At 54.1% G+C, this 19,154-nt stretch overlaps 1 protein-coding gene across 8 annotated transcripts in view; it reads right to left on the bottom strand.

Annotated features, from left to right (window-relative positions):
- Window positions 1-19,154, bottom strand: part of Lef1 (lymphoid enhancer binding factor 1) — an 86,372-nt gene that overhangs the window by 20,545 nt on the left and 46,673 nt on the right. For 5 of the 8 annotated variants that reach the window (XM_010641535.3, XM_010641536.3, XM_033756179.1 and 2 more), the window contains 3 exons: window positions 8,587-8,719; window positions 2,174-2,264; window positions 315-398 (listed from right to left, as the gene is read on the bottom strand). In XM_010641535.3, the coding sequence (XP_010639837.1) occupies window positions 315-398; window positions 2,174-2,264; window positions 8,587-8,719 (308 nt within the window). Of the gene's footprint in view, window positions 1-314; window positions 399-2,173; window positions 2,265-8,586; window positions 8,720-16,941; window positions 16,965-19,154 lie in introns of those variants that run through there. The other 3 variants (XM_010641538.3, XM_010641539.3, XM_033756181.1) reach the window with 2 other exon arrangements.

Raw genomic sequence — 19,154 nt, 5'->3', positions numbered from 1 at the left:
GCCACGTGCTAGGACGCAGGCAGCCGCCGGCCCCTGGCCCTGTCCCCGCGGCCCCAGGCCCTTTGCAAACACTGCTCCGAAGCAACTCTGCTCAGCGGAAGCAAATCTGAGAAGCTCAGACCCAGCTGAGTGCATGCCGGCCTCTCCCACCCACGGCCAGGCCGGCCCTCTTCCGGGCCCTCTCGGGGCATCCCGGTGACCGCGGCTCCAGGCAGTGACGCCTGGGGGAAGCCAGGCACACGGCACAGACAGGTAGGCTGACTGGGGCCGGGGGCAAGCGGGGCGCGGATGCAAGCGAGGGCCACCCCACCTACCTGGACATGGAGGTGTCGACCGACAGGGAGGGTGGGTAGGGCTGCCTGAAGCCACCCGAGACGGGGTACACAGGCTGACCCTGCCTGAGGTTACAGAAGAGAGCAGCCGTCAAGCGCGAGCCACCGCCGCCACCCAGCACAGGGCAGTGGCATCGGCGGCGTCTGCAGACCGGGACCCTTCCTCACCCTCCACCCGCTCAGAGCCCTCCCTCCCTCCGCTGGGGAAGCAAAAAGCCCAGCCACACACACTCCCCACCCCGTCAGCTCTGGAGAAGGCAGGCACTTCCCAAGTGCTCACTGAAGCTGGGTGGCACATGCCTGCCACCCCAGTGCTCTGGAGGCTGAGGCAGGAGGATTGCCATGAGGTCAAGGCCAGCCTGAGCAAGTAGCAAGACTGTACCTCAAAAAACAAAAGCTTACTGAATATAACTCGGCCCTAAGAACAGGGAAATATCCCCTCAGCTTAGTGAACTGCGAATCCTGGAGAATGTCAGAGAACGGAAGGAAGGAGAAATAATATTTTATTTATATAAAAATGAATAGGGCTGGGGATTGAGCTCAGTGGTGCTGCTGCCTGCCTCATCAGCGAAAGGTCCTGAGTCCAATCCTTGGTACCAAAAATAAAATAAAATGAAAATGAAAAATTAAACATTTCAGCCGGGCGTGGTAGTGCACGCCTATAATTCTAGCACTTGGAGGCTGAGGCAGGAGGATGGATGTGAGTTCGAGACCAGCCTGGGCTACATAGTGAGTTCCAGGTCAGTCTCCACCACATAGTGAGACCCTGTCTCAAAAAACAAAAAAGTAAATAAATAAACACTTCAGAAACGTTGCACCTTTATCCCCTTCTATCCACATGTTGGAGTCATGAAACAAAAGACTAAATCAATACAGTTATTTCTCTCTACCCCAAGAAACTCCTCATTCCCTCTATTGTTTTTTCCCACATTTCTCATTTACGCAGTCTGCATATCCAGCCACCCGCCAGGGACCGCGGTGGGGCACTGCCTAAGTAGCGGGGGTCGGACACAAGCACTGGCTGAGTCGACAGTGCAGAGGCTCCCCCGCCCCAGCCGAGGTGCTGACTGAAGGTCGGGGCAAAGAGCAGGAGAGGGCGAGACCCAGAGCGGTGTGGGCGAGGGCAGCTTGCGGAAGGACAGACCTGTCCGCCTGTCCAGGCAGGTAGACGGGGCCACCGTATGGGGACGGGACAGGGAGCCAACGGGGGAGAGACGCTGCCTTCCTGTCCCACGGGGAGAACGGAGGAGGAGTGTGCCTTCTCCTCACGGGCAGCTCCTTTACCTTTACGAGTTTAGGAGACGGGGGGCGGGTGGGCAGTAAGAAACGTGTAGGAAAAAGCAACCACTGCGAAACAAAGAATGGCATTTGGACTCTGAACAACACAAAGGCCCCCGGTTGGCATTTTGCTCCTGTGAACTGCAATCGGGTGATTCTAACATGGAAAAGATGCTTTCCCGCACGTCACCGAACCTCTCTGGCTGGGTGCTGTGTGCTCTTTTGTCCACTTAGAAGTAAAAGAAGCTATGCAGCGTGTCCAAGTCCATGTTTCAAAAGGTTAAGTTGTTAATTTAAAAAAACAAAAAACAAAAACCAAAAAAAAGGCCTGGGAAAAGCAAGCAACCGAGCACTAACTCTGAGAGCACAGTGAGTGCCCAAAGCCACAAACCAACCCATGAAACTGCGAACTTCAAAGCAAAGCATTTTCTACCCTTGTTAGTAAAGGGGTTCCGTCCATTTCAAAGTCTATGTCTTAAACGAAGGAAAGTTAGCGCCAGGTGTGAAGGCCCAGGACAGACGCGAATCCCAGGTCCGCCCGGCAGGGGCGGGCAGGGTCTTACCAGCCGAGAGGAGGGGTGATCTGTCCCACGCCGCCCGGAGACAGCGGGTAGAAGGTGGGGATGTCGGGGGCCGGCGGGTGCCTGGGCATGCCTGCGACAGAGCAGAGGGGCAGTGTCTGTGTCACAGAGCCCCGGCAGAGAAGCGAGGAAGTGCTTTCTGCCTGGACACGCGCGGCCAGCACTCGCGCCTGCAGGCTCCGGGGTTCGCAAGTCGGGCCGGGAGTGTTTCTGAAGACGTCAACATCGGGAAAACCTGGGTCTTCAGCAGCTCCTGGAGGAATAAACCCGCCGCCAGGAACACAGTCACCCAGACAGACTTTGGTGATTCCTTCTGCCCTCGTTCTTTTTACGTGGGTGAAGAAAACGGCATCGTTTCGGGGAGGGAAACTGCCGATCCTCCCTGTGCTCAGGGATGAGGTTGTTTGTTGCCATCCTAGCTTTCTGGTTGCCTCCGGGGCACGCAGACTTGGGGCCCTGCACTACCTGGGAGGATCGGGGTTAATGAGAGGTCATCGGCAGCCCGCATGGTCACGCTTGATGCCATTTCATTTGGTCTCTGCCACCTCAGATCCCACTAAGCCTTCACATGGGGCATCCTCTGGGATCCAGGGCCGCGCTACTCCAGACTAGCTGTGTCCCCAAGCCACTGCCCCCCAGCTGTGAACACCACCTAGATCTCCCTAATTCTCCACCCGAATGACACCTCGTGGACAGCTGACCTCAGGTACAGAAATCGCCAAGTCCCCGAAGCAAAATAGAACAAGGCAATTTCATAAAATGTAAAACTTGATGAAGCTGGGTGAAAATGCTTCTGAAAAGAGCCACACACATCACTTCTCACAGATAATCGTGGCCTGAAAAGATCACTGCCAAATCTATGTTCCCCTCACGCCCAGGTCCAACACCACGGATCCTGGCTAAGAGGTGGAATTAGGGGTGCATCTGGAGATTTAGGGGTGTTCTGTGATGACCTAAAGTGCCCAAAGATCCTGAAGGCTTTGACCAGACTGGAATGACGTAAGAAAATGCTGCCTTCAAAGCTGGGGCTAATTTGACTTTGAAGTTTGAACAAACTACTCAGTCCTTACAGGAAGTAGGCAGGAAGAAGAAAGGTCTTCATCTCTCAACAATTTGCTGTTTTTAAAACAACTGTCTCCAATCTTTTTAAACGTATTTTTTCTTTTGCTAGAAATACTGATTCTTTTGACCCCAGCAGACCCCAGGTGCTTTGCTCTGGGATTTCCTTCTTGGGTCTGGGAAGGTTCCAGGGGCCTAAGGTGGTGACTGCTCAAGTCTCACCTCAGGGGGAAGGTTTTCTGTTTTGGTTTTTATTTTTTAACTTGTTGCCTCACTTGCCCTGAGATCCAGAGGCCTCCAAATCTCAGGGTCTCCTGAGTTTGAAGCAAAAACAGAAAACAATACCAGACCAGCCCAGTAAGGCATTAGACGCTTGGCAGACGTTTTTATTATACGAACTTGAAAATCATGTTTAGGAGTCACAGACATACTGAGTGACTACTAAACCTCTGCCTCCCAGATGCGACACGCAGGCCCTCTCTGGGTACTTGAAATACATTCTGTTCTGGCACACAGAGAGGCGACTGCTGTGGCTATCCACCCTCCTCCACGTTGTACGGCACCCCAAGGGGCCATGTTCCCATGGCACACAGCTGTGAACTGGGTGGGTGTTTTTCTGCTGGGAGGAGGAGGGAGGAAAGCGGTGTTTACATCACACCTGCTGTGTACCAGGTCTGGGGTGGGAATCTGGGTTCTGCTGAAACCCTACTCACTCTCCTAAGGCCCCTGTCCTGGGCAGTTCCACTCACTTGGACAGCGCCAAGAAATCAATTTCTCCTTGGAGTCTTCACCTACTTACCTGTGTTCTTAATGTGGAACTTGGGCGTTAGGCATTTCATTGTACTATTGTACGGGCAAGTGATTTCCTTTACGCACAGATTGCTAGAACGAAAAGACTGCCCTGTACCAATCTGGCTATCACATCGTGACGTGATTTAGCAAACAAGTGAAATAAAAAGAGTTAAAAAAGACCCACTTCCTAGGCTGGGCCAATACAGTTGACCATTTTGCACCTAAATATGAGTGCTTAGCTTTGCTGTATGAGCAGAAAATGAAACTCTGCCTTCGAAAGAGCACACAAGTCTTTGATTTCCTGTTTCCAAAGAAGTATGTGCCTCTCTGCTCACTGCTGTGTCCCGAAGATACACTGATGTCACCTGTTAGACCAGTATCACCCAGCAGTTGTTACATTCAGCACAGCATTAGAGATTTTAAATTCTCATAAGTCAGTCTGTGAGTGTGAGCAAAATAATTTTGGAATTGGACTGTGAATGTGCCATTCACCAGCTATGAATCTTTGAGAAAGTTCTTTAATTAACCATCACTGTTTTATAACATCTGAATAATAACAGAAGCTGTCATGAGTGTATGGAATGCAGAAAAGTGCCTGGCACAAAGTATAAGTGTTTGTTTTTATTTATAGGGATAGAACAGGTAAGACAAAGGTATAGCCCGTATTTTACCAAAGCTCTTTCCTTTTAATAACTACCAGACTGGCAACGGGCAGAAAGAAGTTATTGGCATTAACTTCCTTTCTCTTCCCTACACACACACACACACACACACACTCACACTCATGTGGTGCATGTGTAACTAATACAGCAACTCCTAGGGAATTAACTGGGGTTGTTCTGTTTTTCCACAAACGAGGACGTGTCTCCAGGGCCCATTCTATGAGCATGAGTCTACCCTCTGGCTCTGACAGGGTGGAGCACCGACCTGCTCGTCTGTCCCAGCAAAGCTGACCAGGCCGCCAGGACTGTGGGCTGGCGTCTCAGCCCCATCTTGATCCCCATGCTGGGTACTCAGACCAAAACAAGGAAAAGCAAGAGACCCGGTGAGCTTTGATCTTGGCCTTGAAAGTATGCTGGGGAATTATGGAAACTCAGCATCACAGCAGCATTTACAATATCCCCAGAGGCTCTGGGGCACGAAGTGCAAGGGTGGATATTTACATTTTAAAAATTATAGTAAAAAACGCATTACCACAAATCTCCCTTACAGTACCTCCTCTCACTTCGAACACACCTACCCACCGTTCTTGCCACTTTCTGAAGCAGTTTTTCTCCCTGAGTGTCTTTGCAAAGTATGATCAAAAGTACAGAGAATGCTGCTGCCGAGCGCCACCCAAATGAAAGGCAGCTGCTGAAGACAGGACGCTGCATCCTCATCCCCCGAGTCACCGGATTTGGCACCTGTGACTTCCGGCTCTTCCCAAAGCCACAGTGGCCGTGGAAGGGAAATGTTTGAATCCATTCTGGACATCGAGGCAGCCAGGACAGTGCAACTAGAGACCCTCAGGAAAGAGGCCTCCAGAGCTGCTGCGGGAAGTGCCCGAGCCGTGGGAAGAGTGTGTTAGAAGTGAGGGCTGGGTAATCTGAGGGGTTCACGCAGTGTGTCCTTTACTACCGTAGAATTCATATGGACACACATTATGTCTCCCCCCTCACACCTCATACACAAATCTCAGGACAGATCTATAATTTCAAACAAGATCTTTATATTAAAGCAAGCACAACAATATATTGAAGACCAAAGTGACAAAAATCTGTGAACAAAAGAGTCAGCAAGCAGACCATTTCTGGTCATGCCTCTTGGCCCTCCCCTGTAGCTCTGCAGTTTATTTTTTGTTTGTTTTGTTTTTTAAGTTCAGGAAGCAATGGTATAAATTACAATGTGGCAAAAGAAGGCTGGAAGGCAGTAGGGATGGAACCAGGAAACATAAATGTGATCGGTAATCAGTTACACACCTGTCTCTTTACACTTGAATTCTCAATAGGAAAGCTACTGCACCATGAAGTGTTATTCTTTTGAGTAAGTTGTCTGGCAGGGCTTCCAATGGGACACAGTAAGCACTGCTTGTGAATAATTAAACACCGCTGGATACCTGCTGCGTGGTTTGTGTCTGTCGGGCATCACATCCATCCTATCTCAGACCTGAACTCACAAGAGACCGAGATCACTCTGCAGATCTTCCCCGCTCTGCCTTCCTCCTCAGGCTTCTGCCCTAACGCCCTTTCTCTCAGTGCATCTGGACACCTGTCCTTCCTGTACTTCCTGTGAAGCCCAGACGGTGACTCTTGCCTTTGCAGGGGAAAGGCCTTGGGATCTACTCAAGTGCAAGTGCAGCATGAGCTAAGTCTGAAGGAAGCTGAAGGGCTCCAGGTGTTGGGTGTTTAACCTGGGAGTGGGATGGCCCTCTGAACACCGCTCGTTCCTAATTTGCGACAGGGTCTCGCTATGTGGGTCAGGCTGGCCTCGACGCACTGAGATCCTCCCGCCTCAGCCTCTGGAGTGCTGGGCTACACAGTTGTGCCCCAGCGCCTGGCTGAACACCACTTGTCTTTGCACACTCGTTCACGCTGCTGTGCATCACAAGCCAGGCTGGACAGAAGGGTGGAATCCAAGCACTGGCAAATGCTACGGCTTTACCTTTTGCTCCTTCTTGAACTCTGAACACCCTGCTCAAGTCCGGCCACGCTGGGGACGTGGGGCAGAAGTCGGACAGCCACGGTGCTTCATCCTTCCACCAGCCCGTGCCCAGACTCAGAAGGAGAAACCTGGACACTTAGTGATTCAGGCTAGACCTTCTCTGCTGTGCTTCTTCCGCACAGGAAGTGGAAATGAAGTCTGGAGTTCTCGTAAAGGAGCCCAATAGAATCCGTTCTGCTTTGACTTCAACAGAGACAGCGTGTGCTTACGTATGTACAGTAGTGCTGCTAAATAACAGAAGAGGACAAAATACTGAACAGCTGGAAGAGCTGCCGAGGGCTCAGCGCAACGTCTGAAGTCACAACCTCCCACTCTGCCCCTTTTCTGCTGTTTAAAAGATCATCACTACCGTGGATGCTTTGCACACTTGTCTCTCTTAGCCAAGGCTCTAAGAACCGTGGTGGACTGACCAGTGGGTGGCTCGAACGCCCACCTGAACTGAATCAGCGTAGTCCGGGCCTGGAGGATCCTCCTGAGGATTGTTACCAATAGCCAAGGAAGAGACCTGGAGGGAGGACCGTGGGCTGTCGATTCTCTAGGAGGAGCTCCCTGCAGACGGCTTTCCTGAGGCGAGCTCGGCTGTTGTCGTCATTGGAGGAGCTCGGAGCCTTGTAGTCGCCGGGACTGGTTGCTGCTCTCATCAGGGGAGCTCTGATCTTCACCGTGAGCATCGCTTCCTGGCTCCAGTGTGGATCCCTCAGCCTGGCAGCACAGATCTTCACCCCATCAGCTCAGGTTTTCTGGCTTCCACCACTGGCCTTTGGGCCTTCCTGGTGCAGATCCTCAATACAGACAAGCATGAGACACTGCCGTGGGCTCCAGGCCACTGGCTGGACTTGAGGAGGACACTGCCTTGGACTCTAAGCCTCTAGCTGGATTTGTGTGGGACACTGCTGGGATCCAAGCCCTCCGCTGAATGCTCTGGGCCTCTAGTGTGCGGTTAATCTCTTGCCCTCCTTTGCATTTGACTCTTTGGGTGATTATAACAAAATAATCTTATAAACTGTATGTCCTGTAGTACCTGTATTCCCTTGCCCAATCCCTCTGACTACAACAAATAGTGGAAAATTCCAGAAATAAACACTTTTATAAGTGTTAAATTGAGCCCGTCCTGATGGATCCTCCACTGTCCCATTCTGCTCTGAGATGTAAATCACCTTCTGTCCCTGCATCCAGGTGTCTACACTGCCTGGCCCTGGGCACTGAGTAGCCTTCCGGGTCCATTGATCTCAGCAAGACCTTACAGTGCCTGTGTTAAAGTAATCCTTATTTTACTTGAAAATGGCCCTGAAGGCAAGAGGAGTTACACTGGGCCATCAAGATACACGGAGCTGGAGTCACCAGATACTTCCTCCAAGTGGAAAGGTGCAAGTTTGTGCTTGATAAGGAAAGGGAAAAAAATACGGTGATGCTACAAAGATCTACAGTAAGAAAAAATCATCTGTGAAATTCTAAAGAAGGAAAATGTAGTTTTGCAGTCTCGCTATGAACTGCAGAAGTTACAGTCACAGCTCTCAGCGGCGCTTGGTCAGGATGAAGATGGGCTACGGGTGCGGGCGGCACCAGCTGGGGCCAGGGCCAGGTCCCCGCGGTGAGGCCCCGCCTGCCGGTGTGCACCACACAGCACTGTGGGCAGATTTTCAGAGCCATCACTTGGAAAATGGCCCTACTATGCTTTCTTTACTATCAGTCCTGAAAAGGAAGCAACAACGAACTTCGAGGGGTGTAAAGCACTGCTGGCCAGGGAGCCTCTCCTCTCCTGCAGCCACCCTCGGCCCAGGCCCTGAGTGCAGCAGAGGCGCCGGAGGGGGGGTGCTCAGCTCAGGGCCCAGCGCCGAACTCACCTTGCTTGGAGCTGACATCGGACCGGATGTGTGACGGGTGCGACCCCGGGGAGAAGTGCTCGTCGCTGTACGTGATGAGGGGCGTGAGGGGGTGCACGGCGTGCGAGGGCTGCACCACGGGCACTTTGCTGGACTGCGGAGAAAGCACAAGGTGCATGGTTAGGGGGTGCCTGGGTCTTGTCTCCCCTCCAGTGTCACCCAAGGGCGGTGACCAGCGGTCAACACGAGACACACCCAGGGCCCTCGGAACGCAGGACCAAGCAGTCCCTAGGGGAACTCGCCCTGAGTCCTGAGCGTCCCCCAAAGGGACGGCTTACTTTTGCAGGGCCCCGGACACAGGCGGGTCACCCGGTCCCATGAGCGAGCGGCACAGAGCTACGCTTGTTTCCCTAACCCAGAATCTCAAAGTACAGGTACAGCACAGCAGCGTTTTCTAAACATCTTTGGATTTCATCAGCCTGCGGCCTGTGCCGCTTCTGACTGTAGACCAAGCTGAAGTCCACCACAGCGTGAGGCAGACGGCACCGTGAGGTGGGCTAACCGACGGCAGGTCATTTTAGAGGAACTGCACCTACAGGACTCTGCACGCTTGGGGAAGGCTGAGAGCGGATGTCAAACGTCCTCACCGCAAAAGTAACTGTCGTTGGGCAGGTTCGACCATTCCACAATGAACACATACTGCAAAAACCTCCATTATTATACCTGAGGAATATAATTTTACCTGTTTCTTTAAAAACAATAAAGAAGAAAAAGGAATTCTACCCTTCCCTCAGAGAAAGGAAATGGAACACAGTTACACACAGGTAAAGCACGGTTCTAATGTTGAACCCAATTACTAATTACAGCGGCCTCCGGAAGGGCTCCAGCAGCGAGTGGTGTGGACTTAGGAGGAACGGAATGTAAGGAGGCCGCTAGTTCGGGCACGCCTTCCCCTCGGCCCTGAGTCAGACGGCCTGGCTGGACGGGGACCGCATCCCACAGCTGTGCCCGAAATCAGTTTCTCCAGCAGATACTCACCCTACTATTATTATTACTATTATTATGATTATTACTATATTTAAAAAAGAACAGAGCCTGAGACAGCACACAACTCACAGCAGTTCAAATGCAGTCTGTGTTGGCAGAGGAGGCCACACCTCCGGCGTGCTGACTCTGAAGCTGACGTTTGCTGTATTTCTACAAGTCGCACGCTGACGTACGCGGCCCCAAGCGGAGCCTGCCCTGGGAAGGCCAGGAGCCACGGGCCCGGCACACCTCACTCCGCAGCCACCGTCTCCCTCTCCACCCGGAAGCAACCTGCCAGGCAGGGAATCCCCTCCTCTGGGGACAACGATACAATCCCACTGTAGATGTTCTCCACTTTGTAATTCTCAGCTCCTCTTCAATGGCCAAACGTGTGTGACTCACAACCCTGGGCGTTGATGAAATCCAGTACCATCAGCAAAACCACCCGATGCTTCTCCACACACCCCAGCACGGCCGTGCCTATAAATGTGTAAAATGTTTTTAAAAATTCTTTTAATGCTCCTCCAGGGTGAATGACGCAGTGTCCCCAATACACAGAACCAGGAATGCACATGCTAGAGGAGGTGCGGCGGGGACAGGAGGGCCTGATTATAAATTCTCTTTAAAATGGAGAAGCAGCACAATACCTAGATGCTACAAGGAACGTCTGGACTACGGTTTAGAGGGGCTACTCTGAGTTTCATTTTGAAAGTGTAAGATTCTTGCCAAATCATCTGCAAAGGTATTTTCTGAGGGTGTTATAGGTGGGCGCGCAGAAACCTGGAAATACGTCCAGCGGACCCCTCCCGCCCCTGCCTCGTTTCCAGAGCACCACCTCGAGGGCCTGCAGCCGCAGATGGCATCTTAATGTCTGACCCCTCCCTCGAGCCATGCAGCTCAGAAGCCCACGCCGTGAATTTTTACTAAATTATGCCATCCTCCCTCTCCTCTTAATTTTACGGTTTTCAACACAGATTTGCTTTCCTGTGGGAAGGAGATAAGAAGCCGAGGATTTTAATTTAAGACCTGGCCTTGTCTTATATTTTGCAAGATGGATAGTGAAAGCAGTGTGAGTAGATGCGTCAAAGCCGACACGGATTACGTCCATTTTGGTGGCCAGATAATAAAAGTACCATGAAATCTCAGTAACGTGTGAGCGGAATTCTAAGGGTCCCACTTCTGCCTCCTGCCGACTGTCTCCACCGTGTGTGTACACGGAACAGAGTGGATTCCAGCCCCACGGCACATACGTGGCACAGAGCTGACCCCGAGCCCCGCAGCCCCATTCCGGGCCCGGGACGAAGGACCCAGTCACCGCCTCGGCTCTGGGGACAAAGGCTACGCCATGACTGCACGGCTGTGTGCACTCGAGCACCTTTAGGGGCACCGAGATGTCCCCAACATGACTGTAGCACCGACGAGAAACACAAGGTGAGGACCCCATTCTCCGGCGGGACTGACAGCCACGGTCGGGTAACAGGGTCAACAAGTGCGTTCTAAAAATAACAAGAGAAATCTGAAAAGCATCGAGCGTTGGGAAGAAGGTGAAGTGGCTGTGGGTGGCGGTGCAGACCCAAGACGGGGCCTGCAAGGAGTGCCAAAGCGGCAGGACGTCAGGACCGGGCAGCACGACCCTGCCCCGTACCCACCCGGGGGTCGCAGGGGCACTGGCGACGCCGAGAGGACAGAGCCCCGGCCTCTCCACCAGCCGAAAGTCAGCCTCGGGTCTTACACGGCGCCGGGGCCGGACACCCAGAGCCCACTGCCTGTGACCCAGGCCCCTGACCCACGCGGGGGGAGGTGGCGGTGCCACCCATCTCACCACCCCTGGGCAGCAGTAACCCTCTCCTTCCAGGAGGGGGTGGGCCGGGTTGGAAGAAGCTAAGTGACTTACGGCCCAGAGATGAGCCAGGCTTCCCAGGCCTGGAGGCGGAGCTGACCATCGGACCATCCACGATGCCTGTGGCCTGTCCTGACCCAGGGACACAGCGGACAGAGAGGGGCTCAGCACGGGGTCAGAGCTGCGGGGACGCAAGGGCCGCCTTTCCCCAGGACCAAGCTGTTCCCAGAGGCTGCCTGGCGGCTGCCCAGCCACACTCCACAGGTGACCGCCTCTCTGGCACCACAGCAGACAAAACCCACACCGCCTGTGGACACCACATGGGGGCCTGAGAGCCACCAGAACAGCGTTTACGGAGTGACCGCTCACCACTGGCAGGAGCCCACGGTGCCGAGAGAGTGGCCGGGCCCTAGGGACCTGCTTCTGGGATGGCCAAGCTCTCAGTCTCCTGGTGGGAGGGGCCCCGAGCCCCAGACCTCAGCCCTACAATCCCCTGCCAGAGCAGCGCCTGCCTTCGGAGGGAGAGGCATCGGGGACCTAAAACACCACCAGCAGGCTGGGTGAGGAGCGATCCCATCTTGCCCTGGCCTTCTGGTGCACTGGACTTTTTTACTGAGCCCTGAAGACAGCTGGCACCCGTGAAATGCCACGTCCTCTCCCGGTGTCAAACCCAGGTCTTCTAAGCCCTGCACATCCAGGAAGAAGACTCCTCTGAAAGGACACACTGGCCCTCCACCAGCGCGGCCCAGTCCACGCTCTGCACTGAGGACAGCTCCGTCTAGTGGCACACAGGGGCACCAGGCACAAAACCTGTCCGCTGCCCCGGCGGTCAGCAGGAGACACCACCGTGGCACCGTTTCTTATCCAGGCCCGCGAGAGGGTGATGCAGAGGTCCTGGGGCCGAGGTCCAACCCCAGGTGCTCAGAGGCGTTTCTCTAGCTGTGAGCAGGGAACCCCTGAATTTCTCCCACTGTCCATCCTCATCTGTGAGACGGGTGGGCACTGACTCGCGGGATAACAAGCAACAAACGGAACACCCAACTCGGTCCTCACACACGGTATGTCTGATAAACCCCAGCAGAGTGAATTTAAAAGAGGATATTTCTCCAGAAGGTGAAATGGAGCGTGGTTTCTCTTACGTGAGCAACCCAAAGTATAAACAGTGCAAAGAGAAACACAAGAGGTTGGGGACTGGGAACAGAGGCAGCTCTTGCAGACGGAGAGAGGAGGAGCGGAAGGGGACGAGAGGACTAAGAGGAGACGCGAATACGTCCCAGCGTCCCACGCGGACAGCGCTCTCCGTGTACTCGCTGTGTGCCCCACATACGAGCTGATGAAAACACAAGGGCAGAAGAAAAGGGGCCAGCAGATGAACCGGACCCGCCACAGCTCCAGCCACTCAGAGACACGTAAGGTGGAGGCCTCTTCCTCCAGCTTCACCCACGGCCCCAACACGCTCCCTGCCCGCGCCCCTGCGGTCCGGCCCCGAGACCCAGAGCCTCTGCCACGCGGTCCGGCTGCAGGACCCGGGCACCGCACATGCTCCGGTCCGGCTCCCCCTCTCCATGCTGCAGGACCGGCCTCAGCACCAGCTTCGTGCCAGGAGAGCCAAAACCCTCCTGTCTGTACCTCCCAGCGGCTCTCAGGACCCTCGAGAGAACCCTGAAGACCCCAAAGACGCGAACGGGCTTTTGTCTGAGTGGGTTTGTCTATCAATATTTCTCCTACTAGAAATTAAGGAGAAATCTAAAATACTGAGTTCATTTTTAAATGAACGGGGCAAACCCATTACAGGTTAACAAAAAAACATACGTTAGCCTGTCTTCCCTCCCCTGTAGGCTGCTGGGCGGAGGACCTCCAGATGGAGTCAGGGAGGCCGGGCTTCCCTGACCTCTGGGCCCCCACCTCACAGCAGCCACAGCTCGGGGAGCCTCTCCGAGAGCTGAATCTCTAGTGGCCCCTTTCATGATGGACACAGGTTTCCTCTACGCTATGTTTGTTTGGTTTTTGAGACAGGGTCTTGTGGGGTAGCCCAGGCTGGCCTTGAACTCCCAATGATTTTCCTGCCTCAGCCTCCTGAGCGCTGGGATTATGGGTGAGCACCACCGCGCCCCACTTGAAGAGAAAGTAGTGTAGGGTGGGAGAAGCTATGGAGGGTCACAGGGCGAGGCCAACAGTCAGCTAAGATAAAGATTATAATTTAACCTTTCCCGTTTCTTCTTCACCAGAAGCCACCGCGAGCGAATCCCGCGTAGACGGAAAGTGCCACCGCGAGTGCTGTTTAACTTTTCCCATTGCTCTGTGCTCCCAGGTACACACTGCCCACATTCCTCGCGTGGAGTTGGTACGTGCGCCTGGCACATCTCCTCCCTCTCCCTTCTCTTCCCCTCCCTCCATCTCTCAGTCCCCTTTCTCGTTGCAGAAGATCCGGCTCCCTGCCTCACACTGTCTAGCTTTTATTTTGCTCTCTAATTTATTTGTACCTGGGGTCTCCTACATAAGAGAAGCCACACGATATCCAAGCTTGTGCGTCTGGTTTATTTCACTCAGCATTATGGTCTCAAGGTGGATCCGTTTCCCACCAATGACTCACAGGCTGCCTTCTTCACAGCAGAGTAGTACTCCATCGCTGCCCATTTGACATTACAGTCACTCTGCCACACACAAGTTCCGAGGTCTGGCTAGCTGTGCGTTTCTTCTTTTACCCCCACTGTCAGGCTGTAACCTCCACCTCACACGTGCTACACTCACCAGGGCTGCAGTCCAGAGAGGAGACAGGGAGGTGGGCTCAGCAGCGCCTCCATGCCCTCCTGCTCCAGGGAGACTGGGCCCGGTGCGGTGCGGAAGGAGCACTACACAGCGTGGCTGGGCCACGGCGACCCCCAGGCCGCACAGGCGTCAAGACCGACTTATTCTGCAGAGTATGTCGGAAGAGCTTGACGTTAAATTTTAGAAAATTGTTGGCCTTTTGAGAAGTTTCAGAATAATCATTTTATATTGAAGTGCAATGATTCAATTAAAGGTTGTGCGGAACCTTAAATTAAGCTTCATTTTACCTTAACGATCTAAGCCTGCAGGGTGGACCGGAGTCATGTAATTGCCTTACCACTTATTAGACACTAATCATGCCTCGAATGTTATGAAACAGAGGGAAACACATCAAGGAAAGGCAATTAGAGAAGTGTAGGTGACCGGAGCTAAACATCTGGCCGGGTGGATGACAAACACCAGATGAGGGGTTCGCCGAGCGCCAGATGGTGCTGGGTGCCACAAGCAGATCTCCGTCTTCACTCCACACAGGGAAACTGAGGCCCGGAAGGTCACACAGGGCTGTTGTGGCCAAACAACGGTCAGATTTGGGTCCACGTCTCCAAGTGGATGGACTCTCACTGAGACTGGCTGCGGTCACTCACTCTGGGGCGAAGACAGGGCCAGAACCCAGGGCCCAGGAACCTGGACTTCAGGGAAACAGGCAAGATCGGGAAGCAAAAGCGACCTCTGGCTGTGTGAAGCTGTGACAGGCAGTGTCCCAGGACCTCTGCCACACCCCTCGGCCTCGGGGGACAGCAGCGGAGTCCAAGGTGGAAGAGGGGTGGGGACTGGGTCAGGGACAAAACTGGCAAACTCGGAGCTGGAGGCACCAGGCCCTGCATGACGGCGCCCACCGGGCCCAGTGTACAGCATGGGGTATGGGGGCAGCAGGACGGGGCTACCAGTACGAAAACCAGAAGGGGCTGAGCACAGGGGCTGTGCACGGCTGGGTGTGCACAGTGGTCGAGAACCCAGGGGCCACCGTCCCTGCCCCAGGCCCAGAGAAACCTCCCCAAGAGAGTGCTGCTGGCAACTTCTTCGTCAGCAGGGGACTGGAAAGTAACAACCTGGGAGGGCAGGCAGGAGACATTGGGAAAGAGCCCCCTGGGTCCGAGTGCAGAGCCCAGGGGGCAGCAGGCCGGCCCTCCTGTGACCCAGGCACAGGGGTCAACGAGGGCACTGCCGACAGGAAGGGGCGGAGGGCCAGGAGTCTCAGACCACAGGAGGACGCACAGGACACGAGGCAGAAAAGGAAGCTGGTGAGGGCTGGAGAGGCAGAGCCGGGCCCTGGGTGGTGACCAAGGTGGGAGAAGCCCCCGCCACCTGCGTGGGGAGCAGAGGAGCATCAGCATCAGGCTGCAGACTTGCACCTGACCAGCCCTGTCTACGTGAAGAACCAGGGAAAGCAATCGACCACCATATCTCAGTGGAAACAGCTGGTTTTTAGGGTTGTGCACGAAGCATTCACGGGCAGCCCAGGCACCAGAGTGGTTTTCCAAGCTCCCCACCGTGGAAGAGCCTTTTAGAAATCCAAGAGGGAAAAACACAGCAAAGAAGTCACCTTGGGTCCAGCTTGATCAGTAAGGAGGGCTGAGCAGAGGAACAAACCTGCGTTAAGTTAATGGGAGGCCACTGGCTTCCTGCGACATCAAACGCAGCATCCTCCCTGTATGGCCAGCACCAAGGCGGCCCTGTCCGGAGCCCTCCCAGAGTGGCTGGGTCGGAGTCCTGGAACTGTGGTCCCTCCACACTGGTCCTGCTGTGTGTGTACGATTCACACCAGACCACACAACTTGATGTGCGAAAAAGGATGTGAACTCCATCAACGTTTTCACAGTGGTTACATAGTAAGGTTATATTTCTAATAAACTTTAGAAAATAAAACTATTACTAAAAGTGGTCTTATCCATTTTTTTCTTTTTTGATGGAGGTATGAGAAAAAGTTTTAAATTATAAATATGAGCTTGGTGTGGTGCACACCTGTAGTCCCAGCAACCAGGAGGCTGAGGCAGGAAGATCACTGCAAGTTTGGAGCCAGATTGGGACACATAGTGAGTTCAAGGCCAGTCTGAACTACAAAGTGAAACCTTGTTTCCCAACAACAGCAACAAAAATATTAAAACTAAATAAACATGGCTGGCATTTGTTCCTTGAATTTTATCTCTAGCAGACAGCTACAGGATTTCTCCTCCCCGTTACTGAGATTTGACCTAAACAAACAAAATGCAGGCATCTAAACTTTTTAGCAAAAGGAGAATTATGGATACAGAAATTGAAAATCAGGCTGTGTGTGTTGGTGTACGCCTGCTATATTAGCGCTCCAGGAGGCTGAGGCAGAAAAGCTTCAAATTCAAATCCGCTTGGGCAACTTAGGGAAAACCTGTTTCAAAATGAAAATAAATGCAAAGGGCTGCTCCATGCAAAGGTCCTGGGATAAATCCCTAGTACCACCCGCCCTCCTCCCAAAGTCAGAAAAGCACAAGAACCAGCCATCTAAAATTGGATTTCAATATCCTATTCTGAGGGCGAAGTCCATAATTTTTAACCAAACGCTACAGCAAGTAGCAGAGAACGGTAACGACTCAGGCCACGGTGGGGAAACTGCTAACCGGCAGGGATGTGTCAGGAGCCTTTGCACACCGCCAGGTGGCGGCGCCTTCCCGTCCACCGCAGCACTGCCCGGGAAGCAGAGCGCCTACCTGCGCAGAAGTAACGCAGGAGGCCTCTCGCTCACAGGGTCGTGCGAAAGAGTCAAGGAAAAAGAATCTTCGGTCGGGACACAAACGCCAATCCGGAAATGAGTGGAGGGCGAGGCGGAGCGCTGCAGGGACAAAAGAGATCACACCACGAGCTCAGCGTGACCCAACGGGCGGAGGCAGAACTGAAGACATCTGCCGCGGCGGCAGTGTAGAGAAAGAAGAAACAAGGGGAAAAGACCTTTAAAAGGACTTTCCACTCCATTTACATGTCATGAAAGAGACTGCCTGCGGCCCATGGAAAACCGAGCAGCAAAGCCCCCGGCGGCACCTGTCGGGCCTCGGCAGGCCTCACCGCGCCGGGGATTCCCTTCCAGTTGGCTGTGCATCTCCACCCTTCCGAGGGGAAGCTGCTGCCCGCGGAGGCCCAGGGCCCACAACCCGGCCCGGAGCTCGCTCCACACAGCCGAGGGCCACTTTCGGGGGCACCAGAGCCCTCACTACCGTGCTGGCGGCCTGAGGTGACTCACGGAGGGATTCGCCAGCCACAGAAACCGGCCCCGGGCGCTGCCTGCTCCCCCAAGCCGGCTGGGTCTGAAACCGGGATTCTCCCTCCTTCCTGGGAAGGGGGCTCTCGCTGCAGCCCTTCCTCCGCCACGATCTGGGTCTGCGCCTAAAGCTGCAGGACGAGCTTGCGATCCAGACCACCACAGGGCCCCCAGCACCCGAGGCTGCGTCCCGGCTCCACTGCACACAGAAGAGCGGCACCTGCGTGGCCGTTCTCTTCCTTTTCTGCTTCTCAAGGCACAGTGAGCGTAGAGCGCAAGCCATGCGGTTACTGAAAAAGTTTTCTGGAAGAAAAGACTGAGGTGAGCACCGAACTGAGGGGACGTCGCCAGACCTGACGTGGCCCGGGGGCCCAGCGCCCTTCTCGGACGCCTGCGAGCTGATCTGCCCCTTCTGTGTCAGGCTCTCCCTGAGCAGGGCTGCATCCGTGCTAAGCTGTGCGAGGCTCCAGGGGGATCAGGCACAAAACAGGTACATCAGGCTGTGGATGGGGTCACCTCGGCCTCAGGAGGAGTCATCGGCAGTCTCACAGCTCGAGATGACTTCCTGTTGGGCAGTGTGATTTTCTCTGCTCCTCCGCGTGGCACGCACTTCACTTTACCTCCTTAGCACACGCCAGCCCCTTTGAACACTTTTTTGGGTGGCAGTGGGCACTGAACCCAGGGCTTTTCCAACACCCTTTTAATTATTTTGAAATAGGGTCTCAGTGAACTGCCAAGTTGTCCAGGCCAATCTTCAGCTTGGGATCGTCCTGCCTCAGCCTTCCCAGTGCAAGAACTGATATCTGGTGTTTCAGTGGATGTCTGATAAGATCATCCAGAAAGTGGGAAAAAAATACAAATTCAGAGGGACCCAGAAGCACCGAGATGACCCATGAATACGGTGGCGAGCGGGAAAAGTGAAGAGCAGGAGCCAAGACTGCAACATCTTGGAGTCTGTGGGCCGTGAACGACCTGCTCCTGTGGTTAACAGGTGCTAGTGTGGGCCAGCATGAGCCCCTGCGTCCCGGCGACCCGAAGCCCAGCTCCAGCACAGCGGCCCCAGGAGGCCCAGCCCCTCTCCAAAGCAACAGCACAAACGCTGTTTTAGCCGGACAGGGTAGCGGCCACTCCACAATGCTGAGGGCTGGGACAAAATGTGCACGTGAAGACGCATCGGGCCCCAAGTCTGACAAGTTTCAGTGTGTGCTCGGTGGTCCTGACCCTGTCAGTGGAGGGGCCAGGGAGAGAGGAGGTGGAAAACCAAAGGGGACCTGTGTGTGGCAAACGACGACCCATCTGCTGGAAATTTTGTAAGCCAGCTTTTGGGTGGACCCAGGTTAATGGCGCAGGTGGGCGTGGTCAATGGCAGCAGCCTGCACTGATGATGACGTTTACACAACAGCTGTGAGCCAGCAACAGGAAGATTTACATTGTTCTTCCATGATTCCCATTTGCACTCGAAGTAACCCTAACTCAGTTCTTCCCCTACAAGGATGAAAAGGCTGTGTGTGTACCACCACACCAGAGAGTGCACTCCTCCGCTGGACTCCAAGCCACACCTGTAATCCTAGCATGATGGGAGGCTGAGGCAGGAGGGTTGAGTTCAAGTCTGCCTGGGGCAACTCAGGAACAGAACAAAACTCTCTTTTTTTTTTTTTTTTTTTTTTT

This window comes from Fukomys damarensis, unplaced genomic scaffold, assembly GCF_012274545.1.
Source record: "Fukomys damarensis isolate Sample0158 unplaced genomic scaffold, DMR_v1.0_HiC HiC_scaffold_25, whole genome shotgun sequence".
Lineage (NCBI taxonomy): Eukaryota > Metazoa > Chordata > Mammalia > Rodentia > Bathyergidae > Fukomys > Fukomys damarensis.
This window is presented reverse-complemented; position numbering and strand designations above follow the sequence as displayed.